Raw genomic sequence first — 26,800 nt, 5'->3', positions numbered from 1 at the left:
CTCTGCCACTTGCCCAGCTGAGTGACCCTGAGTGAGTTATTGACCTTGATGTGCCTCCATTTCTCATTTATAAAATAATAACAGCACCTCCCATATAGGCTTATTATAAGGAATACATAAGTTGATGAGCATTAAGTATTTAGAATAGTGCCTGACTATGGAAGTATCAGCAAATATTCCTATGAATCCATCACAATGTTTATGTTTATCGTAAGTGCTCAAGAAATGTTTTGACTAAATGAATGACTTCTCTTAAAACATATTTGGAATCGGGGATAGAAGCAATGGCTAGTGGCAGACTCTTGGTTTGTGAAGGGGGTCAGAGTATGCCACCTCAAAATATGCCACTTTGGCATATTGTTTATGTTGAGCTGAAGGCAACAGAACAACAACAGATGCAGGAAAGGTTTTCCGACTTCCCCCTTCCTGTCTGATGCAGGACTAAAACTTCTTGTGGGAAGGGTGCCTCTCCCCCAGAAGGAAGAAGGGAACAAACATTCTTATCACCAGAGACAGGGAGTTGACACTGAGATGAATCTCCACAGACAAAACCTTACTAAAACTTGTAACCCTTCTCTCCCATTAGTTTCTCCCATATATTTCCTACTTTCCCGCAATTTACTGGCTGACTAGCCCAGACCCCTTTGTTTTGTCATATCGTCACAATTTATCGTTCTTTGTTTAAAATGGTATACAAGTTTTGGGCTTAACAGCTTGGGTCTTCATTTTCCTTATGAAGATTCCCACGTACGCATAAAAATATTAAATAAAATGTGTATACGTTTGTCCTGTTCACCTGTCTTATGTATGCTTAATTTTCAGGCCCAGCCACAGAACGTTAAGAGGACATCGGCCTCCCCTACAGCTGGAAACAGAAGGAACTCTAAAGGTCAATTGCCTTGCGCCCAGGTACCCCACGCATTGGTTTGGTTGGTTTGTTCCTTAGTTATGTGTGTTGTGGGAGGAGGGCTCTCACCCCCCAGGTGTCACTCAATGGGAGGTTCTACTTCCTGTTTTCTAAGTGTAAGAAGAGGGTACGCTGCTCAATCCTTGAACTGTGAAAACAGAGAATGAGTAAGAAAGGAGACCCTGGTTATCGGAGAAATTCATTCTCTGACCTTGCAGCATCTACTGCCCGTGAAGAGAAGTTAAGATAGTGGCATTTGGAGGAGGTTATCTTGTTGAGTTAGTAGGATGGGTGTCATGTGTAGGAAATTATCTAGATACTTATTAACATTCAGATATTAACATTTTAATATATGGATTTTTTATTGGTGCAGATGTAGTGTTTATCTTCACAGCATCCGTGGTCTTTGGGAAAATATACTTGAGTATCAGGGAGTCATGAAGCAGCCAGAGTGAAATCCCTCAGAGCCCACCCTCAATTGCAGGCCTCTTTAGGATGCCTTCGTTGAGATCTGTGGGAGCCTGGTTGTCAGAGCAGGTTGGTCCAGCCTCATTGGCACCACCATGTGGGCCTCAGCTGAGGAGCTTGATGATAGACCAGGCAAGTGAGTCTAAATTGACTCCTCTGGGAGCAAGGGTTCTGTGCTTATTTGAAAGGTTACAAAGTCCGTAATATAGGTAGAAACGCTGAGTTGCTGAAGGAAGGCTAGGTGTCTTGGAGGAGACAGATTCACTGGGGAGGTGTGAGGAGGCCCAGAAGTGGTATGTAAAGGACAGACACATTCTCAAACAGTTGCAAACACACGTACACCTGCAGTCACACACACAAACTGACACAAACAGCTTCACACACCTAGATTTTTCACTCCCTACACTCAAGCACACACACACACACACACACACACACCCCTCATGGACACTCTCTCAGCCTAAAGGGTGGCCAAGGGGTCAAGACCTCATGGCTGAATCAAATGTTGGTGAATGCTGCTGCTTTTATTACACCAAAGGTCTTAACGTTTATTAGGAGATGAACACAAAGCTTGGCATACTGCTGTCATAGTGGCATGCATTCTCCTCTATAGTGCAGCTCTGGAGTTCAAGGTTACTGCAGATTGCACATAAGAACCACTCTTCAGAGGGGAGAAAAGGGGAAACTGCAGATCCTTGTTCTCCCGAATATCAGCAGACTCAAGGTGCTTCACCACCACAGCAGCCTAAGATCTTGTAAGTTGGGTGGGTGTGCTTTAAACAGTAACACAGGTATGACAAGGGATCCAGGTTGGGGAAAGTTCCTAAAACTTAGGGCCAAGAGTACTTTTGGGGAAGTATATACTTCCCAAACAGGTATCACTGAATGGGGGCGGGGCATGCTTAGCACTGCAACTGAGCTAGGTTAAGCTGCCAGGAGTCCACGATTAATCCTGGTTTCACAGGGAAGAATAAGACATGATGGCACTGTCACAATAAGGCCACTAAACTCACAGCGAACGACGACTTCAGAAGGAAGCTCTCATGACTACAGGGAAGCAGCTCTTTCCTCTCTGATGCCAGGTACCCCTTGCTGGGTAGGCACCTGCCCTGAGACTGTCAAATGGTCCTTTCTGGGCTGCACAACATCACTTAGTACAACAGAGCAGAGGAAGGGACCACACACGTCAAGGTCATGGGACATCACCACCAAGCTGGCTGACTGTTGTTGGTGACTGTCTTAGATGCCTTTCCCGGTTGGGCTGGGTGCCCCGTGTGTCTGAAGAGCTAATCTGAAAAGAGGCTGGCAAAGGACTTCCTCAAGCTCCGGATGGTCTCCGCTTTGGCTTCATCCTCATTGGCTGAAGACCGGAAGAAGGAGGACTCAGAGAAGCTGAAGGCATTTGTCAGGGACTGCGACTTGCTTGAAGATAAAAACCAGAGAGAATGTGAGAGGGTGGTGTTCCCAGCAAGGCAGGGAAGGACGGTGACGTGAGGATACACAACTAGAACCCCCACTCCCTCCCTGGGAAACCAAGGTGATGGAGGATAATGCCAGAAGTGGCCATGCTACCAAGACCCTGGGAGACCCCTACGCTACTTCCTCAACTTTGGTGCTACTAGAATAGAAAGGGTGGGGACAGTGTGGGAACAAGGGAGAAGGGAAAAAATAAAGAAGGGTAAGAGGAGGAAGAGGTGACTCAAAGGCCGCTTCTTTAATTTAATCTAAAATGCCCAAGGGCTAAATTTCAGAGATCCCAACTTGGTAAGAACTAACCTAGGAATCTCACATTACTTTTCTGATGAAAAGAAGTCACAATGGGCCCGTGATGCTGGCACTGTCTTCTCTATCACCTGTCAACTGGTGGAGCCCGATCAGAAGACCTGGGCCAAAGTCTCGTTTTGCCACTCACTCCCTCCTAACTGGAGGCAAGCCACGTGCCTCTCTTCGGGTTCTCATCTGCCAAGTTTGGTAAAATGAAGATCTCTAGGCACTTTTGGCTCTTTCTATTCTGATCTCTTCTCTGATTCCAAAAGAATATATTGGCTTGGCTCAAAACTCTAACACTTCAATTTCCCTGTTCTCTTTTTGTTTGTTTTGTTTTGTTTTTTTTGAGACAGAATCTCTGTCGCAAAGGCTGGAGTGCAGTGGTGTGATCTCGGCTCACTGCAACCTCCGCCTCCCGGGTTCAAGCAATTCTACTGCCTCAGCCTCCCAAGTAGCTGGGACTACAGACGGTCACCACCATGCCCAGCTAATTTTTGTATTTTTAGTAGAGATGGGGTTTCACTTGGCCAGGCTGGTCCTGAACTCCTGACCTCATGATCCGTCCGCCTCTGCCTCCTAAAGTGCTGGGATTACAGGCGTGAGCCACCGTACCCGGCAATTTCCCTGTTCTTAAAATGGATGTAGTAACCACCCTTGTAACCCTCCTCAGAAGAGCGCTAATATGAGGTCTATGGGGTTCAGGGTGTCCAGTGGCAAAAGAGATATATATCAGGCCTTTACAAGTTCCTTAGGGAGTTTTCTAATGAGAAAATCCAAACTACACACATTTTAGGGGCCTATTTTCCCCTTGAGAGACTAGTGGTTCACAGAGAAAAACCATGAAGCACAAGGCCATGGGGAGGCCCAGCCTGTACTCCAGGAGAGGACATGAGGTCTGGCTTCTCCAGCGGCCCAGCTTTTCTCCTTCTTGACTTCTACTCGCTCCTGCTGCTTTCTGGCTCCAGAACTCTTCTCCTGGTGTCTTGGGACTCTCAGCCCTCCCTTAAATGCTGGGCGCAGCTCAGGAGAAACTCCCTTCTACAGAACTGTGAGCAGTCTCTCTCCGCCTGCAGTGACTGTGAACAGACACCCTGCCTTTCATTAGGGCTGGGAACGAGACCCAACACGCTGGCCTCTGGGAGTGGGGGCACTCCTCAGCCCGCACAGGCAGAGTACTGGGGATGAGCCTCCAGCTTGTCATCAGAGGCTGGCTCTATTCAACAGCTTCAGCCCAGAGGCAGTGACAATCCAAGGATCTGCCCTCACGCGGGGGCTAGAGTTGGCTAGTGGGAAGGCAGGAGGGATTAAAAAAAAGTCAGCAGGCAGGAAATAGCTGGGCTGAAGGGACATTATGTGGCAGGCAAGAGGCAAGAGGTGCCACTGGCCCGAGCTGGGGAGAAAGAGTGGGTGATGCCCCTCCCATCACACGGGACTGGAAGACCCAGAGAAAGTGACCATCTGGACACCTGAGCCCCGCAACCTTGGCTCTGCCACTAATTAGAGGAGTAGCTCGGCTTTGAGAAAAAAAAAATTTTCTTTGAGCAAAGTTTTTCTCATCTGCAATGACTACATGATCTCCTAGTGGCTCATTTAAACTCCAGAATTCTCCAGCCCCCTTTTCTCCCTCCCTGAAGAGTCATTTGTTGCCCGTCACCTCACTCTGAGAAGCAGGGGTGTATCGCTACCATCCCCTTACCATCCCCCTAAGGCTACGGCTGTCTGTGCTGCAAGTGGTGACAGAAGTCTGCTGGGGACACTGCACAAGCAATCAGAGGCCTCTGTGGGAGAGAGGGCAGAACTGACCATCGTCCACATCCAGGTGCTATCCCTCCCAAAGACAGCTCTGCTGCTTGCAGGGGTCTGTGCAGTGCGGAGGGGCTTCTAGGGTTGACTGCTGGGTGTGGGGGAACCCAAGAGGATGGAGCTCCTCAGCGTCTCTGCCTGGGAACTCCTCTGCTGCCCACACCAGAAACTGACCTCCTTTGGACAGAGCTGAAGGTAAAATGTTGAAATGGATTTAACTACTTCCCTCTTTTCATTCTGGGCAGCCTTACTGATTGCATACTCTGAACTGTGAGTCAGAGGCAGAAAGATTAAAAAATTTTTTTTTACAAAGAAAGAAACATACACAAAGAAAAGGAATGGAAAAAAGAGTGGGAGACAGGGTTTAAAATAAACAAACCAAAACCTTAAGCTAGTACAAGACTAGAGAAGGGACAGTGACTCTGCCATAGTGCCACTTCCCAGGAAGAAAGGGAAGGGGGTTGAATTTCTAGCTAAACTTTAGACTTTCACTTCCCTCTTTCCTCCCTTCTCCAGTGAACCCTAACCACTCCTTTAACCAAACACACACACACACACACACACAAACCAAAAACAAACTAACAAAAAAAAAAAACCAAATCCCATCACAAAATATCTGTAGGAGGAGACCTGATTGAAGGTGATTTCTAGCAGCTCTGGAGCCCAAGGCCCACAAGAAGGGTAGGAGGAGGGGAGGGAGGAGCTGCTGAGTTGTCTCTTACTTGAGCTGTGGGTGAGGCTGGGGCTTCTGTGGTGGAGCAGCCAGGGGTGGCTGGGCCTCTGCCAGGGAGCTGCTGCTGGAGGGTGCATCTCCGTGGGTGGTGGGGCCGCCCGGCCGCTGAGGAGCCGAGGAGGAGGAGGAAGAGGAGGAGGAAGAGGAGGAAGGTGGCAGTGATGGTCCAGGGGGGAGCCGGCGTGGAGGCAGCACCTTGCCTGGGGGCTGCATTCCTTGGGGTTGCCCAGGGCCCCCTAGGTTCAGTACAAGAAAAACTTCATAATTTAACCATATAAAAATGTTTCCTTATTAGAATTTATGCCTCAAAGGGTGTGGTTAGTTAATTACCCAAAGGATAAGCTCTATTCCAAGAAGCTGGAGTCTCTGAAGGGCCCTAAAGGGGGTACTTGGTTAGCTATCCTTGTACATAGCCACTAAGTGCTTCTCCTCAGAAACGGAGCAACTCAGCCACAGCAGCAGTCAGCAGGACAAGGAGGAACCAGGGACGAGCGGCCCCGTCAGAGGCGCACTCTCTCACAGAGGGCCCTAGAATGCAGGGTCCTCACCCCTCCTCCCTAGAGGTGTCTCAGGCACAGACCACCCTGCTCCAGGGTTTATTGGGAAGTCTCAAGTTCCACATGGCAGATGCAGGAGAGTGCGGTGGAGAGAGCACTGGATCTCAGAAATAGTCTACCAGTGACTCCCTGAGCAAGTCACCAAACTTCCCTGGGTCTTGGTTTTCCCAAACATAAAACTTTAAAAAGTGTAAGCCCTGGTCTTAGTTGTCTTTTAAGGGGTAGTGTTTCAAAGATAATAGGGTTGAGCAAGTTCTTCAAAAAGTATTCCGTACCTTATGATCACCTCGATGGTCACTGACATATACTGTTTTATGGAGCTGCCCTTGGTCCTGCTCCAAGCCTGCGTGGGTCTGATTACCAGGCCCACCATGCCCCACCAGGGCTTCATTTTAGCATTAACTCATGCCCACAACTAGGAGAAATCCATTCTTCCTAGGCACTGTTTTGCCTCTCAGTAATATCCTCAAGGGGTTCTAGGAGGATGAACCTCTCAGCCATGTGTGGTAGAATTCTCAAGACATCCAAACCCCACTCTCCCCTGGGGATGTTGTGGGTGCCATTTGGCAAATAAAAGCCACCCTAAAAAGGAACAGCACACCCTCCTCCCAGCATGAAACACAAAACCATCTGGTGGCCTGGAGAGGAAAAAGGTCCTCCTTCCTCTGGGAGTTGACAGGCATTAAGGGGGTACCAGATTGCCTAGAGTTTGCTGAGGAGGGTCCCAACGCTTAGAAATCAAAAGCCATCCCCATTAGCACCTACTGACTAGTGGAAATGATGCACGACTTCCCTGGAAGGTCTAGTCTCTCAGCCTCAATCCCACAGTCCACATCCACGGGCCTGCTGGAGGGAGTGGACTTACAGAAACTCAGCACCAGCTAGTTGTATTATCACTTAGTTTTTAAGAAACACAAGAACATCTGCACCCTCTGGAGAGGCAGAACTGTATGTCTATGCCACTGTGCACCCATGACTATCCGCTCAGTTCCCCACTACAGGGCACAGAATACCCTTTATCATCTAACCAAATAATACCAGAGTTAGTTACAGAGAAATAAACACATACATAAATCAATGCAATTCTGCAGGTTTAAGAAGCTCCAAATTCAAATCAAATAACTAGTGGAAATGATAGATTAGCAGATTATTTCACATTAACCAGCTTTTGCCATTTCCAAAGTTTGGCATCATTTGCATTAGCATTTTCCTGTAAGGTAGTACAGGTTAATAGCTCAGTCTCTTGCACCAGAAACCTGAGTGCTTTCCCATTTGTGCAGACACTTGGATAGCCAGAAACGTTACAACTTAACACTGAAGACAGATATAACTTTTCCTTTATTGCACATTAAGCTGTACAAGAGTCACAAAAGAGAGGTACTTCAATCATACTTCCAGCATTGGCTGAGGTTCTCCCAGTTGGATCAGTACAAAAAAAGGGGACAACGTCAGGAAAGAAATAGGTACAAAACACCTGAATGGCAATCCTATACTGTGACACAGATGTCCCCCAGGCCACAGAGTTGTCCCTAAGCATGCTGCCTGAGGGCACATAACAGTCAGGTTATGCTATCTGCTTGTATTTGGCAGTGGGAGCCCTAACCAATTTCTCCCCCACCTGAAAGACCTTGACTGACACCACCCTGTAGCCTGACTAAATTCAAATGGCAACTTTGCATTTGTGGCTCACACATGACACATGAAAAGCACCAGATGTACACACTGATAACATGCAGAGAAGCAATACCACCATCAGCTCATCGCTTGGACAAAAATATAAAACAATGTATTCCTCCATTCTGGGAAATGTTACTTTCTTTTCTATCATTTCATCAGATTGGGAGGTATTTAAGGACCTGATTCTTATGCAACCCATCTGGAAGTGCAAATATGCATATATGTATATATTTACAACAGATCAACTACCATTATCACCTGAGGGAGGGATTACAGATGACAACATTCACACTCAATGCATTTCTCTGTGGCCTCAGAATTTACCAGCAATCAAAGGAGAGACCAAGGCACAAGCCCCTGGATACGTAACTCTTGTTACATACCACCAACACTAGTTCCTTCTCAGATCTGGGAGTTCAGAACGGTGACATGACAGTATAGAGGTGGAAGGGAATGTAAAAATAGAGCCAGCAGCATTTCTTCTCCAAGGCAAGCTGCTGGCATGAACTTCCAGGGACCACGGTGTTTGTTAGAGGCGGCTGCTTGGTGCCCGTTCCCAGCCTGGCCGGGAGATGCAAGATGAGGCACTGAAGCTGAGGCCTGGTTTAATGAACTGCCTCAGCATCTGCTCAGGTGCTGCTTGTCAGAGGGAAGAGAACAAACTGGTGAGGATTCCTCAAGAGCCACCGCTGTGGAGCCTCTGTCCAAAACACACACAAGCTAAATCTGAGACAGTTCCTCCCAGGAAAGAGAAAGCTCCTCAATCTCTGGACCCTGGAGGGCTGTGGTAAACAGCTCAGAACTGAAGCAGGAGTCAACCTCAAGGTTCTGTAGGCAGTGTACCCACTCAAGTGACATGGGACATTTTTGATTTGGTCTCCCATTATGATGCCTCAGGAGAGGCCAAGAGCAGAATGGACAAATCCCTGACAGACCTTCAGTAGCTCCCTGCATTCTATGTCCAACATTGCCAAGGAATTATCTCTGTACACAGGTCAAGCTTTGGGAACAGAAAGCAGCCTCAGGTCCACACAAGCGTACACATGGCTGGATCCAGAAACAGCAACAATGAAGAAACAACTGAGATCAACACACACAAAATACTCACAGGTTCACTTCGATATTGCACATCAGCGGCCCCATTTTTTAAAAAATCTCATAGCTAATTAGTTAATAATAAAATAAAGGGTACACTGGGATGTAAAATACAGAACACATTCCTGGAAATAGCTTGTTCTTTGTATTTCATGTCATCACTAAAAACACAAGAGCTCTACAGGCACAGCCAGCCTATTCACATAAACTCAAACTGCACCAAATTTTAGCAAATGGAGAAAAAGGTGGATGCCTTCAAATTCAGTGGATGAAGCTATGGAAGTTAGATCTTGAAAATCTCTTAATGTTCTATCTAGTTACAATAGTCATGCAGAAAGAAAGCGAAAAGCACAGTTCATTGAAGATCCCAAGCACACTGGTGGAGGGAAAGTTGGAGGTGGGGGATTTAACTGAGCTTGGGGGGAGGAGAGGAGTTGGGTTTTCTTTTCTCCCCTGTCCACCCCCCTACTCCCATTTCACCCCACATTATATATTACTTTTAAAAACACTATCAAACCACCCAGAAGATAAAGTCACACTGGACTTGGGAGAGGCACAATTCTTTTGTACACTGTTGACAAACAGCCCTGGAATCACAAGTTATACAGAGAAAACATAAGTGAGCATTACAAGCACGAACAGGAACAGGTAAACAACCAGACAGAGGAGCTGACACTGCATAGGAAAAACACAGTCCAGTCAGCATTGAAAGAACGCAGCAACGGCACCAGTGGGAGGGTCTGTTTTCCCCTCCCCGCTTTCCTTTCGTTTGTTTTTGGCTTAAAATTTCTGCTTTGAAAAATTAACTACCAATCATTTTAAGAAGCTTGGACTTGTTTTGGCCCTACTGCAATGCCATTACAGTCGAGAATATACTGTAAACAACCTTGAGGGGGTGGCCGCTGAGGTGGGGTCTTGCTTGAGTCCGGATCCTTAAGTGTTCCACTCTGGAAGACAAAAATGCAAGAGATAAAAACAAAACTCCAAGCCACTGAATTCCAAAGAGAAACCACGTGGCTCCATGGCAAGTCCGCAGTGGAAGCCGGTGGGACCTGGTGGGATCCAGTGGGATCTGGCCATAGGCTTCTGCTGCTCCAGAAACACTTTAAAGGGGATCCTCAGCCTCGGGTGTTGCTGGGGCAGTGTGGGCAGTCTGGAGCCACTCTGGTAACAATGCCTGAGACCTCTTCAACCCCTTTTTCATTTTCCTCCATTTAGACTCATTCTTTCTAGAAGCTTTGCGTCCTCTAGCACCACCTGGTTTCTTTTCTGGTTTTCTGGTGCCTGTCCAAGTCCAGCTCCCACTTCTACGTACAGGCCTGGCTGTCTAAAGGAAAGGGAGGGCCAATGCCAAACCCCAGAGACAGGGTTGGACTATAGGTGGCTCTAGGGGCAGGTGAGCAGGAGGGCAGGGGAGGAGTGTATGTGTGCGCATGCCTGCGCCCAGCCGGACCTAGTGACTAGCCTAGGCTTGGCTCACTTCTCATCTGGAGTTAACTCCGGAGTGGGATCAGTTCTAGGCCTGACTCAGGAGATCAGATCCACTCTTTGGACTCGGCTGGGAACTCCCAAAGGGAGGGACTTAAAGAAAGGGGTTGTCATTTGTTTCTCAGAACCCTCCTTACCTTAGAGGGAAGGAATAAGACATTAATGTTTGTAACAGCGCTCAAGGCCAGGCTGCTTTTCCCTCTCAAACAGCATGACTACACTTAACCCAACAGCATGGCTCCGATCCCATGCTCCCTCTCCCAGCCGTGATTCTGATTATGCCCTGACGGGATTAAAGACCTGTGCGACTTAGTTTGTCTAATGCGTGTATTAGAGGCAGTGAACGTTTGGAGTCTGAGTTCAGCACAAGGGAAATGTTCTGTGAAGCCTAAAGCCTGCCAAGTGCGCCAATGGTGATGTCAATGAGGGGCTTCCAAGGCAAGGCGGTGGCTAAAAACAAGCATGTCCTCAGTGAGCACCCGCTTCACCATCAGTGCTCCTCTCCCCTTTTGACGTGCCCCTCAGCCCTACTCCCACATAAAGCTGCTTCTCCTCCTGCTCCCCATTTCCCCTGGGCATCCCATTCTGGCCATTTATCTCCCTGCCCATTATGGCCTGTTTTCAGCTCCACTGCCAGGAAGTGTTACCTTCTCAGTATCACAGTCTTTTAACCTCATTACTCGGAACTGTTCTACTGAGAGGATTTGGGATAGCAGCTGGGGGGGGGCCTTTGAAATGTCCTCAGTGCCACCACATCAGAGTGCCCATTCTACCATAACCCTCAACCCCCACAAGTCACAGTGAGAACACTACTTCCTTTCCCTTCCTCTGGGGACCTTCTTGGGATCCATAAGGCACAGTCTGAGCCTGACACTACAATACCCATACCCGGGAAGCCAGCTGGAAACCACTCCATCCCATCAGCCTTCAGGACTCCTCCACTTTTCCCTCCTGGTATCTGAGTCACCATCTTCCCTGGACTAACTTTGGTCAGGCCTTTATCATTTCTTGCTAGAATAGTCTCCTAATTCTTTCATCTTTTTCTTTCCAATCTATCTTCTCTGGGGCTACCTATTAACCTCTTAAACCTTTTTTCTAGTTGTGTCTCTTAACTTCTCTAAATCACCTAGAGCTGACATTTATGGCGTGCTTACTGTGTTCCAAGTAACATGGGTGCACTATTGTGCACTCTCTCCCTGTACCTCATAGTACCGTATGAGGTATCATCAGCACTCCTGGTTGCTTCAGCATGGCTGGGCTTGCCCTTTCTAGCCTTCTCCCTCCTTTATGTCATAAACAGCTGCTCAGTCCAGGCCTGATCCTCTACTGTTCATTCTCTAGTCTGGCCCATGCCTTCAACACCACAGCCTCTCATGGTCAGAGACAGATACTTAGGTGAAGGACAGAAAAAGTCCCAGTTTGTGAAGCTACTGGACTGGCTCTCGCTGGTCTCTCCCCCAGGGCCTCATGCCCAGTACTACTGAAGGGTCCCAATGCATCATTTCAAATGTTGGCCAAGAGCAGCTTACGATGTTCTCCTCCCAGAGAATTGGTATTCCCAGAGAGGGTTACAGAAGACTATGTGGCATAAGAGCAGAACCAGGGCCAGTGGGCACAAAAGCTCTGGGCAGACTTTCACCTACAAGTAGAACTTTCTTTTGTAAAAATAGTGAGATGGGCTGTTTTGGGAGGTAGACGTATGTGTTCACATAGTGGGTAGTGAATGACCTGACAAAGACATCATAGATAATATTCCTTTTTTAAATATGAGATTGACTGGATGAATGCTAAGGTTCCTTCCAATCCTGTGAAACTATGATTCCAAGAAAACGTTTTAAATCCCATAGATTAAGCTTTAATGGTAGAACTCCAGACACAGGATGAGCTCACAGGGGTGATCACACCATGTAGGCTGGCCTTTTCTTTCCTCAGCCATAGGAATATACATGTAAGACACCCACGGATGAACTACGCCCAGAAGTGCCCTTCTCCAGGCTTGAGAGGAAGAGCTCCCAGAGGCAGTCCTTTGGGCCGGAGCCTGGGAATATGCTTTGGCCACCCTTGATGGCGCCTAGGAAGCTTCTCTTGGCCCCGGCTCCGCTGAGATTGTGTATGGAAGACTTCTCAGGGGCTACGGGAGGCGGGGAGGAGAATTCCCAAGGACTGTCCCTTGCCAGGCTGAGACACCCTGGCTCCACCTACAAGCCTGCTGTCTACTAGGGGCTCCAGGCCTATTCCCTGTGGGGCTTGGCTACCATGGGATCTGTTTCCAGTCACCCAGAGCATCCTGGGATGCCGAATTCCACAGAAGTCTGGCCACTCTGGCGTCACTGCCGAAGGCTGGCATGGAGCCAGCCCACAGCAGGAACTCATGGCCAGACTGAGAGGCAGTTTTCCTCAGGAAGTTGGATTGATTCAAACAGGTAAGAATGTGAAGTTCAGTGCTTGTGCCTAGCTGTACACAAAATGGAAGGGGAATAAATGACCTTATAGTAGCATAAAAAAAAAAAAACCCAGCTGGGTGCGGCTCACGCCTGTAATCCCAACACTGTGGGAGGCCGAGGTGCGTGGATCACTTGAGCCCAGGAGTTTGAGACCAACCTGGATAACATGATGAAACGCTGTCTCTACAAAAAATACAAAAATTAGGTGGGCATGGTGGCATGTGCTTATAGTCCCAGCTACCCAGAGGGCTGTGGCAAGAGGATAGCTTGAGCCTGGGAGGTGGATGCTGCAGTGAGCCAGGATCACGCCACTGCATTCCAGTCTAGGCAACAGTGAGACCCCGTCTTAAAAAAATATATAAATAAATAATAAACCCCAAACAACCTTGGGTTTACAGAGTGACAATAGGCTCAAAGGGTGTCAGTCTGTAATGATGCTGCCAAAAATTGGATGCAGCTGGAGGTATGTCTGTGTCTTGACAAGGGGAAGTGATAGGACCACTGTTCTTTTGGCTGATCAAGCCTCATGAGAGAGCACTGCAACCAGTTCTGGCCACCTCTTAAGGGTGATGCTAGCAGAAAAACATGGGTACATGGAGCAAATAGGATGGTGAGAAGTCTCAAAATGACAACTTTACACATGTGACTTTGGGCAAGTTACTTATCCTGAGTCACAGTTTCCCAAATGGTATAAATGAGGTAACCATGGAAGCACCTAGGGCTTAGTAGAAGACTGAAATTAGTCAAATATAAATCTGAATAGTGTCAAGGGCTGGCTTGGGTAGTAATGAGCTTCCTGGCATGAGAGGTATTTCAGCAGTGCTTGGACAAACTCTGGTCAGGGGGGCTCATGTAGCTGCAGGCACATGACTTCTACAGGCCCTTCTGGCTCTAGGCTTCCATGAATTCGTTTATGCTTTTTTTTTTTTTTTTTCAGTTCTTCCGGTGTGTGAGAACTGAGACAATCCCTTCTTAGCTACAGAGTTCCAGACCAGCCTGGACCAGCTACAGAGTCTTGAACTCAGCAAGACCCTAGGGTTATTGGGCCTGTGCAGAGATGTCTTGCAGGTATAGGCTTTCAGGAGCTTGGCAAGGAGAGTGTGCTGCTTCCATCAAAGCTAATTGGGCTGGTATCCTGCTACGCTGAATCTACTGGGCTTAGTGATCAGAGAAGCCAGGGAGGAAGGAGAGAGCTGGTGAAGCTCAAGACTCCTCCAGGTTGGTAGGTCCACCACTTGTTAAGGGAGGAATGCAAGGGTTTTCCTTACATAGAGATATAGAATCACAAATGCCCAGCTCATTCCATTCTTACCTTCCCCTCTGCTGATGTGGGAGCACCAAAAGGGCATGGTGCACAGTATTGTGGAGAACTCCCTGAATTGGGGCCCAGAAGATCCAGCTCTCCTGCTTAGCAGCTGTGTGACCTTGGGCAAGGCAGTTGCCTTCTCTTTGCTGATATGTGAAACAAAGATACATTTGCCAGCCCATGACATCTTAAATAAGGATTGTTAGCCTTAAACTAAAGAGTGTGCTTTGTAAACTGTAAAGTGTTAGGCAATGTAAGTGAGCATCCTATTATTATTTAAATATCAATCCAAAGGAAGGGAGGTCTAATGTTAGAATTTCGTGCATCAGTGGAGAAGATATTGTTGTGTGGTTTCCTGTCACCTGATGCATAGCAGTTTCATGTGTAGGGAATTCTGGTCTGGGTTATACCATGCCTTCTGTATATTGCTTAGTTCCAGCAAGGTCCTTGCAGAAATGGTAAATATTAGCTCTTGAGATGATTGGAAAGGAAATCACTGGCCTGTGACAGAAACCAAGCCCATGGATGAGGGTTTGTGGGTTTTTGTCAAAGGCAACTTTAAAATGCCATCCTGTGGCTTTCAGCAGACAAACTGGAGAAAGGAGCTCCTGAAGTCCCAGCAGGATGGAAAGTTGAGGAAGGAAAGACATTGAGTGACTCAACACTTGTGAGCTGTTGGCCTGAGACCAGCTGCCCCAACCAAGGAGGAAGGCCTGTGCTTGCTCAGCATATCTGAGACAGGAAATTGGGAAAGGGTCCCAGGGTCTGGCCCCAGGAAAGAGGCCAGGCCAAGCTCCTTGCCGGACACGCCACAGAACTATTCTGATCAGCTCCCCCAGGCCCCGCTCCCTGGTCTAGGACCCCAGGGAGAATGAGGCAGCGGGAAAGAATGTGGTCGGGAGGTTGTAGGTTTAGTCGGTGCAAAGGGGACCGCATGTTTTGAGGCACCTTGGGATCTTTCTGGGCTTGCCCCTGCAGTCACCAGCGCCCACCTTCCTTCCTCTGAAAGGTTCTAAAAGGTGCCCAGGGATAAGCCGCTTCTCCTTCCCTCCTGGGGGGAGTTGCTTCTCTGCTTGCAGAGCTCATCTCCTGGAGTGGGGCCCTCCCATAACCTAGGACCCAAGAAATATCCCATGGGGGCAGTCCCTGAGTCTTCTGGGGGCACTGAGGGGCAGGTCACTCAAGGTCAGAATGTCAGCTTCAAATGATTAAAGATGTCCCTGAAAAGTTAAGACAGTCCCAGAATAGTTAGTTTCTCTTAATAGTCTGTTAAGGGATCTAGTCACTAGTGGCTTTATCTGAACCTGCCCCAAATCTCCTCACATTCTCAGCTTATACTCACTGGGGAAGAAATTTGCTAAAGCCATTCCTGCTGTGGGAAGCAGGAAGGCCTTTCATTTGTCCTAAATTTACCTCTTCTAAGCTCAAGTGAAGCCCTGTTAGTCCCATGCCGGGGATCAGAGACCCCTCCCTAACTGGACAGCCCTTTAGACTCCACTTCTCAGAGTGAAGAAACCCCTTCTTTGGCTTGGTCTTCTTGCACTCAGGAGACCTCATATTTTAGAAGAGGGGTGGCTAATCTTTTGGCTTTCATGGGCCACACTGGGAGAAGAACTGTCTTGGGCCACACATACACTAACACTAACAATGGCTGATAAGCTAAAAAAATTGCAAAATATCTCATAATGTTTTAAGGAAGTTTATGAATTTGCATTGGGACGCATTCAAAGCCATCCTGGGCTGCAGGTTAGACAAGCTTGTTTCAGAGCCTTTGTGGCTAGAAAAACCTAGCTGGAAATGTTTTCTGTTTCTCTTCATACCAGAGAACCAGTACAAAAAAGGACTGGTAGAATGTCCCACCAGACACCAAAGGTTATTCAGCCTCAGTCCTTCAATTCTGAATTCTCATCACAGCCTTTTCCAGGTCCCATGGCTGTACACAGTCTGGATCTCAGCATGTCAGGCTTGGAAGGAGATTTTATAAGTTACCTGCTCCAACAGCCCCAGTCCCCAGCCCTCCCCTTTCACCATGTACCTTACAAGCTGCTCATCCTGCTCCTGCTTGAACATCAGCAACAATGTGGCAGCCGCATGCCGTTTCTGAGTGTTAGAGAGTTTACTCCCTACACTGGGTCAAAACCTGTCTGCTAACAGATTTGCCTTTTGGAATCAGTTCTACTCCATGGCAGCATCAGAGAGCTAAATATATTAATTAATGCACTCATTGAGATGTCTGCTATTCAACTGCAATTCCTTTAACTTTTACTCATAGCATAGATTTGCCAAATGCCTCAACCTCCTGGTTTCTCTCCTCTGAGCACATTCTGATTGGAGTTAGAGTTTGTCCTTGTTATACTGTGACCCTCAGACTGGAAACATTTCAGATGTGCTCTGATCAGCTCAGGGTAGGAGAAGAGGTTCATTTTCATTCTGGACACCAAATGTATATGAATGCTTCCAAAGAATAAATCTTAGAATCATTCCCCATGGGTCTAACCCACCAGCCAAATGGGAAGCCAGCTCTGTGGCATCAATGAGGGGCACTGAAGAGAGACCAGTTCCCACCTCAGCCCGTCAGTGTCTGAAATTCCTGCATGAGCAATTCAGCCTTCTGGCTCTGGAGAATTTTACAGGAAAATAAAAAGAGTGGAACCAGTATAATGAGAAATGAAAAAAACATTAGCCACAGGAAGGAGAGGACCAGATGCCATCTCTACTGGCATGGCCTGAAAGCTCTGTCCCCCTGAAGTTCTCTGCCTGTTTCCTGGGAGTCTGAGGAGCAGCCCACACCTCATCAGAGCTCTAGGATGCAAGGCCCAGCTCAGATCCTGGACAAGAGACCCCAAAAGTCAGTGAATGTGTAGGAGGGGTGGTGGGAAGGCAGTGGTACAGGGAAGAGACTCTGCAGGTATAGAGCCTGGAGGCTTTGGCCATGAGTGACCACCAGGTGTCACTGCCACCTCGAGAACAGTCTCCCTAAAGCATTTCAGAGTCCATGTACAGAGGGTCAGTTGCTGCTGCTGACCCTCACAGCAGCCCGCAAGCTGGCAGTCTGGCCAGGCTGAGGCCAAGCTGTCATCAACCAGATCAGGCTTTGCCACTCACCTCCCTGCTCTTGGTGACATGGCCAGTGCTTCTTATGCCCCTTCCTCTATTCCTTTGAAATGTGTACTGCAGCTGGCTCGGGCCCACCACCATGTCTTTGCTCTTTGCTTTCTATAATTAATCCATCCCAGGCTAGAGGTAAGGTGTGCCCTCTAATCACCATCCTCACCCCAAGCCCCAGCTCCCTGTCCCCACTTTAGGTGTTCCTCTAGAATCAAATAAATGAAAGCACTAATGGTGGAGCTAAGGACAATGATAGAGAAGGAGAAACAGAGAAGGGTAGACAAGTGGCTAGCCACAAGTCTGTCCCGGTCTTGGTCTAGAATTCTGGGCAGGAGCAGCTCCTAGGGCTTATGACTCAGACCAGAAGCTCTTTCAGCCTGAGCTTCCATAGCCATAGAAGAAAGAGGCCAGCAAGAGGTGCCTGTGAGGAATGGTGACAATGCCTGTGAGCAAGTCAGTGACAACACCTAAGGGCTGAGCTGGCCATGCAAAGTCATGGCTGGGATGCAGGTAATGTTCCTCGGTTCACATCCTTTCCACTTGCACACTGCCAAGATTATCCAAAGGATCCTGACATCAATCCAACAGGCTGATAGGGCTATTAAAGATGCCTCTTCCAAATGGTGAACTCACTCAACAAATATGTATTACAATGGCACATCAAAGGGAGTGGGGCAGGAGTGGTTTGCTTGGTGGGAAGAGTATTTTATCAATGTCATTTGTATAGAATTGCTATCATATGTTGATAATAAAAAGCAGGCCAACTTAGTTTTGTTATTTTAAAAATTTTCTATAGCCAACTGATTGCACCTGGGCAAACCACTCTCACCTGCCTCCCCTTGGTACACCCTTGATGTATTTAATGGCTACTAGGTGCTAGATACGGTGGCCCTAAAGATATAGCCATAAACAAGTCTGTACTCTTGAGAATCTTACATTTTAGTAGAACAGACAATTAAATAGACAAGAATAATCTCAACTGATAGTAAGTGCTATGCAGAAAATTAAAGAAGGGAGAGGTGGTAGCCAGCGAGTAGGTGGCAGCTTTGGATTGGATAGTTGAGGAAGTATCAGTTATACTGTTAAGCAAAAGCCAGTTATGGCTGGGCGCGGTGGCTCACGCCTGTAATCCCAACAGTTTGGGAGGCCAAGGTGGGCGGATCATGAGGTCAGGAGATCGAGACCATCTTGGCCAACATGGTGAAATCCCGTCTCTACTAAAATACAAAAAATTAGCCGGGCGTGGTGGTGCGTGCCTGTAATCCCAGCTATTCGGGAGGCTGAGGCAGGGGAATCGCTTGAACCCGGGAGGCGGTGGTGGCAGTGAGCTGAGATGCACCACCACACTCCAGCCTGGTGACAGAGCAAGACTCTGTCTCAAAAAAAATGCAAAACTAAGAAGAAAGAGCATTTCAGAGAGAGAGCACAGCCTAATACAAAGGCCCTTACCAGTGTGGCTAGGGCACAGTGAGCAATAGTTAGGATAGTACAAGGGAAAGAGGCAGGTAGGGGCCTACATAAATTGCTAGGGAAAAACAATGTTGGGGGGACAGGATTAAGGGGAAAAACTAGAGTTCTGCTTTGGCTGTGTTATATTTAGGGTGCCTTTAAGATATGCAAGTAAGGATGTCAAGCAAGAGTTAGAAATGTGAGTCTCGAGTTTGAAGGGGTGGTCAGGGCAGGAGATAGATACAGGCTGGCCAAGACCACCAACAAATGTACGTTGACCAAGTTCTGGGGCACTGATGTTTAGACACTCAACAGAAGTGGAAGAATCAGCAAAGGAGGCCAAGAAGGGGAAGCCAATGATGTAGAATGAAAACCAAGCGATGGGCGGGGGGGGCCTCAGGGGCCTAGAAAATAGTGTTTAGAGGAGGGAGTAGTCAGCTGCGTCAAATGCTACTGAAAAGTCTGTAAGATAGGAACAAAAGTGACCACTGGACTCAGTGACATGGAGATGACTTTTCCTTTTTGAGACACAGTCCTGCTCTGTCACCCAGGTGCAGTGGTACAATCTCGGCTCACTGCAACCTCTGCTTCCCGGGTTCAAGTGATTCTCCTGCCTCAGCCTCCCAAGTAGCTGGGATTACAGACACCTGCCACCACGCCCAGCTAATTTTTGTATTTTTAGTAGAGACGGGGTTTCACCATATTGGCCAGGCTGGTCTCGAACTCCTGACCTCGTGATCTACCTGCCTCGGCCTCCTAGAGTGCTGGGATTACAGACGTGAGTCACTGCATCTGGCCTCATGGAGGTGACTTTGACAAGGGCAATTTCAGTGGGATGGTTGGAGCGGGATGCTGACTAGAGAGGATAGGAGAGAAAATGTGGTAAAAGGGAGACGGTGGCTAAAACAACTTTCCAATAATCTTTTGGAAAAAGAGAAATTGATGGTGGAGAAGAAAGCAGATACTTGAAAACAAAAAGGTGATGGAATCTAGGTCACAAGTGGAGGGTGAGCCTTAGAGCAGATTCATGTGGGTGGAGGTGCAGATAAGTGGGTGGATGTGATAGCAGGGACACAAAGGTAATCTAGTTTGACAGCTCCATAGTCCTGGTCTCATGAGGGCTGAAATGTCTGCTCAAATTTAACCAAAGAAAATGTGCTATTATCTAGAAGAAATGGGAGGTGGGAATATGACCAGTACGGTCATGGCTTTAAGCTCAAGTTGTGGCATTTTGACAAGTGTGGCCAACTGTTGGGTGTCTTCTGCCTTCTGGGTGGCCTGAGGTGAAGGCACAAGGCTCAGGAGGAAGCTAATAGAGGTTACCAGAAGATACCATCTGAGAAATGGTGATGACCTCTGTGAATTCAATCATTATTTCAATTTAGAATATAAACCTTTTGGACAGCAACTTTAAGTCCTAAGGCTATTAACTAATTTTAAGCACACACTCTGCATTTCCATGTTAGTCAATGGAAATGCAGATCAATAAGGCATAGTCCTTGCCCACATGGGCTGAAAGTATTTGAGAAACATTTGCTATATTAAGTTAATCATGTGTATAGTAAAGAATTTGGCTTTTCCCCAAGAGAATTCTGGCCTTCGTCTTTGGCTCCTCGGAAGTAACCGCTACATTCTTGGAGTTTCTGGAGTGATAGGAGTGTCTTTGTCACTCACAGTGGGCCCCTCAGGCCACATGGTATTATTCTGACCTCCAAGGAGGGAGAAGCCAGAGGCTGAGTTCAACCAGGTGATCAACCAGTCATGCCTACATCATGAAGCCCCAATAAAAACTGTGAACACTGAAGCTCAGAGGAGCTTTCCTTGTTGTTAATCCTCTATGCATATTGTCACATATCAAAGCCAGGAGGGGAATGAATCATGAGTCCTAACTAATCGAAGTTTTGTGTTTGAAACCCTCCCAAATTCTGCTCTACACATCTTCCTTTGGCTTAGTTTTGATCTGTATCCGTTCCCCATAATATACTGTAACTGTGAGTATAATAGCTTTCAGTGAGTTCTGTGAGTTCTTCCAGAGAACTGTCAAACTTGAGAGTGGTTTTAGGAACTTCCTGAACTTTCAGGTGATGTTAGGAGTGAGGGTCTTATGGAGAATTGTGCTTTCAGACTTAGCAGTTTGGCTAACTCCAGGTATTATGTGGCCTTAGAATTGAAAGGGATCTAGACATCATCTAATTCAACTCCATTTTATAGGTGAGGAAACAGAGGTCTAGAGATGGGAAGTAACTTGCCCAAGGTCACATAATGTTATAGCAGAGTGAGGATTAGCCCTTGTGTGTCCTGACTCTCAGCATGGTATGCATTCCACAATATCCTTTGGATATGAATGTAAGGTTGAGCAAAGAAAAGCTTATCCTTGAGTCAAACTGACTTTGCTACAAGGAATTTCTGCAAGAGATGCTATATTTAGGGAGCTTATTCTTTGCTATGTTTTCTGCCTTGACTCTGACACATTGTAGATTTCTCTTACAAAATGTTTAAGCTACAACATTTAATGTTTATAAAATAAGGGGCTTATACCAAAGAAGGGCTAATGCTTTTTGTGGGGTAGAAAATTTTGTTCTATAAATTATCTCTCTGCTTAACTTTTATACTTTAGATACCATTTTTGTATAATATGGATTGTCTTGCTAAAAGTGTCTTAGTGTGTTCAACCTTTAATTTTACACACAAAGATGCTGAGGCACCGAAATGGGAATAAACCTACCCAAGGTCACCTGGTGAAGCAGTGGCAAGGACAGGGCTAAATGCAGGTCTCCTGACTCTTAGCATGGCCTTTACTTTAGTTCAGAATGACTTTCCTTGTAGAAGGCCATGAAAGTTTACACTTTTGTTAAGTACTTAAGGGCCCTTCACAGAATCCCAGAGCAGCCCATTCTGTCTGGGTAATGTCAGGTTCTCTTACCCTGTCATAAATTCTTTAAGATACTACCAGATGTTCTCTGTTTTTCTCCGTATTAAAGGGAAGAAGGGACTACTTGTCACTCTTCTGCTAGAGCAGGGACAAGCAGTAACCTGGTTCACAGATTCTCTCTCATAATCTAGTGTGGACTAAAAGTCAGAACTAGGATTCAAATATCTTGATTCCATCACATTTACAAAATCATAAAATCTCATCATAGGCCTGATATTTTTTTAACCATAAAAATCTTTTTATCATCTCTAAATATAGTAATTAAATAGTGGGTTTTTATCTCTAACAGGCAATTAACTTTTGTTTTCCTAGTTACCCTACTGTGATTCTCTAGTAACTAAAACACTCATAAGAGCTAATATATAACATCCCACCATACAGGGCTATTCTCAGCTCAGATACCCAGAAAGAGTCAGGGTCCACATTTATTAGCCCAGAAGTTCCCATTTATCAGGATCAGTGAAGACGAAAGTATTCTACTCAAAGAAATTTTCAGAGCACAAAAGGTCTCTAGATATCAGTGGGGAAACTTGAGATCCAGAGAGAGAACTGACTTATCAATTGATACGCTGTTTTATGTGCTGGTCACAAAGCTAATAAATGGAGAGTCTCAGATTCAAATTTGGGTAGTTCTCACTTCAAAGTCCACACTCTGAATCACTATTCTATTCTACCTCCCTAACTGTTTAAAGTTGGATTTTGAAGGAAAGATATCCGAGAGAATTCTCATTAATAAATAAAAAAACTCGAGACCAAGAAAGGCTAGTCATTTCCCTGCAAACTTACACAGCTATTTAGAGGAAGAGCTAGACTTAAGATTCAGTTTTTGATTCATTGTCCCAAGTTCTTCCCATTTCATAGTATAAACATTTAGTGGAGTTTGGGGATACTTTTGAAAGATGAGATACCTCTTGCATGGGAATAAAGACCTTTCCCTGCCACAGGACCTGATGTTTCACAAAACTTTAGTGTGGATTTCCCACTAGACCCGCAGCTGGAATGCTGTTGCCATGAGTGTGATTGGCCATGAGTCATGCACTACAGCCAACTGAAGAAGGCCACTTCTCTCTTAGGAAAGAAAGATTTCTAATTTGAGTTTTGCCTTGTCACTCTCTCCCAGAATGAGGGACCTGACTCTCCCCTTTCCAGACCAGCACATTTCTCAGAAAGAGGCTTCCTTATTTACGAAGATAGCAGGCTCAACACAGTGAAGCAGTGAATAGACAGTAAGTGATGTGACCCAGCTCTTCCTCAAATACCTCTCACTTTAAAAACGGGAGCATCCTGAGTCCCAGGAGAAACTGGCTCTGGTTCCCTGGAGACTTCAGGTTCAGAGGAAAGGGAACCAGTGCTCCTCTGGTTAATTATATAATTGATATTGCAGATTGCTGAGAAGGCCCTTATAAGGGGTGGTGAAAGATAATCAGGCCTCCAGGGTAAAGGGAAGGGAAGGAAGAGGGAGATGTCTCCTTAGATCCCATTTAGGCCTGTGGGCATCTGGCCTGTACTCCATTCTTTAGCCACCAACATCTAGAGCAGTGGGCTTGGGAATGGTTCTTGGCTCTGCTATATCTCTTTCTAGCTGCTTACCTGTGGCTGCTGGGTTGTTAGGGGTCTCTGAGGAGACAGGGCAGGAGTCCTGGACAGCAGCTGGTTCATCTTGCTGATGACGAGTTCGGTGATGAGTTGCCTGTCCTCCACCTGATGTTCCCCAATCAGTGGCATGCTACAGTCCATGACCTGGTGGGAGATGTGTCCCAGGTGAGGAAAGGGGTCTGGAAACATAGAAGGCCTGGTACAATCTTTCAGAATGGGTAGGAATTAAGCCAGCAGAGATGGACTGGAGATGAAGCAGGAGTTCTTGTCTTCAGCTGGAAGTGTGATCATTTGCAGAAATAGGATCTTTGTCCCTTCCTTCTACAAACCTTTGCCTCAGGTCTTTTCCCCAAGCTTTACCTGTGCCAGGGCTCAGTGAGACCGAAAATTGCTGGATGAAGGTAGCCAGAAGAGGTAGAAAGCAAGGAGAGGGTAGAGCCTCAGGGCGCAAAAGTTTGCAGGCAGGGGAGCAGGTAGATGTGAAAGGCATCCCCTTAAATCTCTGATTAGGAGCATGTGCTTTTCATCTCTGTTACTTTTCACCCACAGAATCTCTGTCTCCAAGCACGCTCTGCTCACTAAATGACCAGGTTCATCCCTTTGTACCTGAACTGGGATGCCCTCCCTTTTCACCACCAATCCTGATTCTTCCTGTACCTCAAGGCTCAGATCAATGTTTTCCTCCTTTAGAAAGTGTCTGCCTCATAGACTCCATAGTCCAACTTTCTCAATTATGGATGAGAAAACAGAGGCCCACCTAGCGAGGAGAGGTGTGACCATTTAGAAGGTTATAGACCATGCAGGAAATGAGATAGATTCTGAATTTGAAGCCTACTTTGGGCTCCTGACACCAATATCCTGGAAATACCACCAACTCCTAGTAAGGAGCCTTTCCTGCTCCCAGCCAGATTGGGTAGGAATGTGTGTGAAGGATTCATACTGCCACTGGCTTTCCTTTACAACAGGAAAAGGGAGTCAGCAAAGTTGTGTTAGAGGACCAGGCTGAGTAGTGTCTCCAAGGCTCAGAGAGACACTAAGAAGAATCTCCTGCATCTGGTGCCCGGCTGAGACACTGATTCACCCTGTGGTCTTGGGCACATGCTCATGGTGTTAGGCCTCAGTTTCCTCACCTGTAAAATGAGCAGGTTGGACAGAATGACTCCCAAGGGTGGCTTTCTGAGACAGAGAATGGTAACATCACCACAGTCTTCCCAGAGGAATGGCTAGGATCCCATCAACCCATATCCAACATCTTTTACCCATGGCGTGGGTCAGCCTAGCAGGTTAGAAACAATAGCTACCCACTGATCTTGCTAGAACATTTCCATGGTTCAGGAGACTCCAAATTAAAGGCAGTCTGAGCTGCCCACACAGTTCTTAAGCCTTAGGAGTTACCTCTTACTGCTTGGTCCAGACTTACCTCAAAAATGTAGTCTTTCCCATCTTTGCCATGTACAGCTTTGACGGCACAGATGTCCAGGCCGCCAAACATCTCAGAGCAGGTGTCCACCCACAGTTTGTACCTGGAGGTGATGGGAAGGTGTCCTGAAGCTGGGGCAATTCGCTCACCACAAAGCTTGCTTGCCGGTCAGGCTCTCCTTGCTGTCTCCATCTCTCCCACCTCCCATCCCCACTGCTCCCTCCATCTACCTGTATCAAGCACATACCCTTATTTACAGTGCCCTCCTCTATCTGTTTTCCAGATTCTACCCATTTTTGCAGGCCCAAAGCAGTTCTCACCATATCTAGACGGCCTCCTTGGCTATTCCAGCCCATGCCAATTACTCCTTTCTTGGAGCTTCTATGGTATGTACAGTCTTTTCCCATAGGCTGTTAGAAGAAGTCATGCTACTTCTTGACCACTTGCTGCTTAGAAACTTCTTCCACCAGATACTCTAGGTCATCAGTCCTAAATTCAGCCTTCCATAAATCCCTAGGGCATGGACACAATGCAGCCAAGTTCTTTGCTATGGAGTGGCAAGGGTGACCTTTGCTTCAGTTCCCAACAAGTTCCTTATTTCCATCTGAGACCTGTTAGCCTGGCCTTCTCCGTCCATATTTTCATCAGCATTTTGGTCACAACCACTTAACCAGTCTCTAAGAAGTTCTGAACTTTCCCTTGGCTTCCTGTCTTCTTCTGAGCCCTTCAAACTCTTCTAACCTCTGCCTCTTACCCAGTTCCAAAGCCAATTCCACATTTTCAACTATCTTTATAGCAACACCTCACTCCTTGATTAGTCTGTTTTGTGTTGCTATAAAGGAATACCTGAGGCTAGGTAATTATAAAAAAAAAAAGGTTTATTTTGGCTCATGGTTCTGCAGACTGTACAAAAAGCATGGTGCCAGCATCTGCTTCTGGTGAGGCCTCAGGAAGCTTTTACCTATGGTATGTGCAGTCTTTATCTCTATCATCTATCTCTATCATCAGTCCTGCCTGATCTTGTTAAATGGGATACTTGGGCCTTTTGTGTTTTATCTGTCCGGTTTGCTCCATGACTCCCTTTGGACAGAGCTTAATTCCTAAACTTCTTCATCTAAGGAAGCCTCCCTCTCACTGGGCTGGAAACTGGACTCCTTCTCTCAACTCACCTGTCTGACATGGCGATCTGCTCCAGCATCGCAGAGCCAGTGTTCGTCTTCCAGTTCCCTGAGATCGATGTCCTCCTGCAACAAGATCCCACCAGGATAGGACAGGCAGTGAGCCACACCAGCAAGAGGAGGGCATGAAACTTTCCAGAATTTTAGCTCACTGTTGCTTTCCACACCTGCTTCTCCCACAAGTAGCCCAGGGGTCTGTCTGCTGAGCCTAGAGCCTGGGTGCCTCTGCCAAATCCCCACCTGCAATGCCCTCCTCCTCTCTACAAGGGTCTTGCCCAGACAGCTCTGGCTCCACAGAGCCTTCCCTGGTCTCTCAACCGGATGACCTTTCACTGTCCTTAGAACTTCTACAGGACTTTGCTTCTGCCTGATTTTCAATCTTAAATCTACTTTTTATTTTAGTTATTTGATCTGAGTCTTAAGCTTAGATTTTTCCACAAGTCTGAAAACCACTTGAAGGCACATATCGTGTCTTGTGTTCCCAGACGCCTACCCATTCAGTATCTATACTGACTTGATACATACAAACTGAATTCCATCAATCCTGAAACTCCCGCAGGGTTCTTTATGAATATCTTCCAATATCTTCTTTACTGGCTCACTCACTCATTCATTATTAACTTCTGAAGGCCACTATAATATTAGCAATGTGACTCTGGGGAAGTCAATTAACTCTTCAGGGTTAAGTTGCCTTGTCTGCCAAATGGAGCCGATGGCATCAAGCCATCAGCTTCTTCTCTGCTGTGCTCACGGCACCCTCCATCCATGAGTATGTGTTGGTGTCAACTAGTCTTAGACTAAATAGGAGGTGGATTACTTGGTTTCTGGTTCTGGATTTGCTCTTGATGGGCTGGGTGACCTTCATAGAGTCA

At 46.9% G+C, this 26,800-nt stretch overlaps 1 protein-coding gene across 1 annotated transcript in view; it reads right to left on the bottom strand.

The window, feature by feature from the left end:
* Positions 1-1,897: 1,897 nt before the first annotated feature.
* SYN2 (synapsin II) overlaps positions 1,898-26,800 on the bottom strand; it is a 180,937-nt gene continuing 156,034 nt past the window's right edge. Inside the window, exons 8-13 of the mRNA XM_031009280.3 lie at positions 25,920-25,994; positions 24,751-24,853; positions 23,325-23,474; positions 9,894-9,954; positions 5,668-5,914; positions 1,898-2,797 (exon numbers count right to left, since the gene is read on the bottom strand). Coding sequence (XP_030865140.2) covers positions 2,662-2,797; positions 5,668-5,914; positions 9,894-9,954; positions 23,325-23,474; positions 24,751-24,853; positions 25,920-25,994 — 772 coding nt within the window. The 3' untranslated portion in view covers positions 1,898-2,661. The remainder of the gene's footprint in view (positions 2,798-5,667; positions 5,915-9,893; positions 9,955-23,324; positions 23,475-24,750; positions 24,854-25,919; positions 25,995-26,800) is intronic.

This window comes from Gorilla gorilla, chromosome 2 (assembly GCF_029281585.2).
Source record: "Gorilla gorilla gorilla isolate KB3781 chromosome 2, NHGRI_mGorGor1-v2.1_pri, whole genome shotgun sequence".
NCBI lineage: Eukaryota > Metazoa > Chordata > Mammalia > Primates > Hominidae > Gorilla > Gorilla gorilla.
This window is presented reverse-complemented; position numbering and strand designations above follow the sequence as displayed.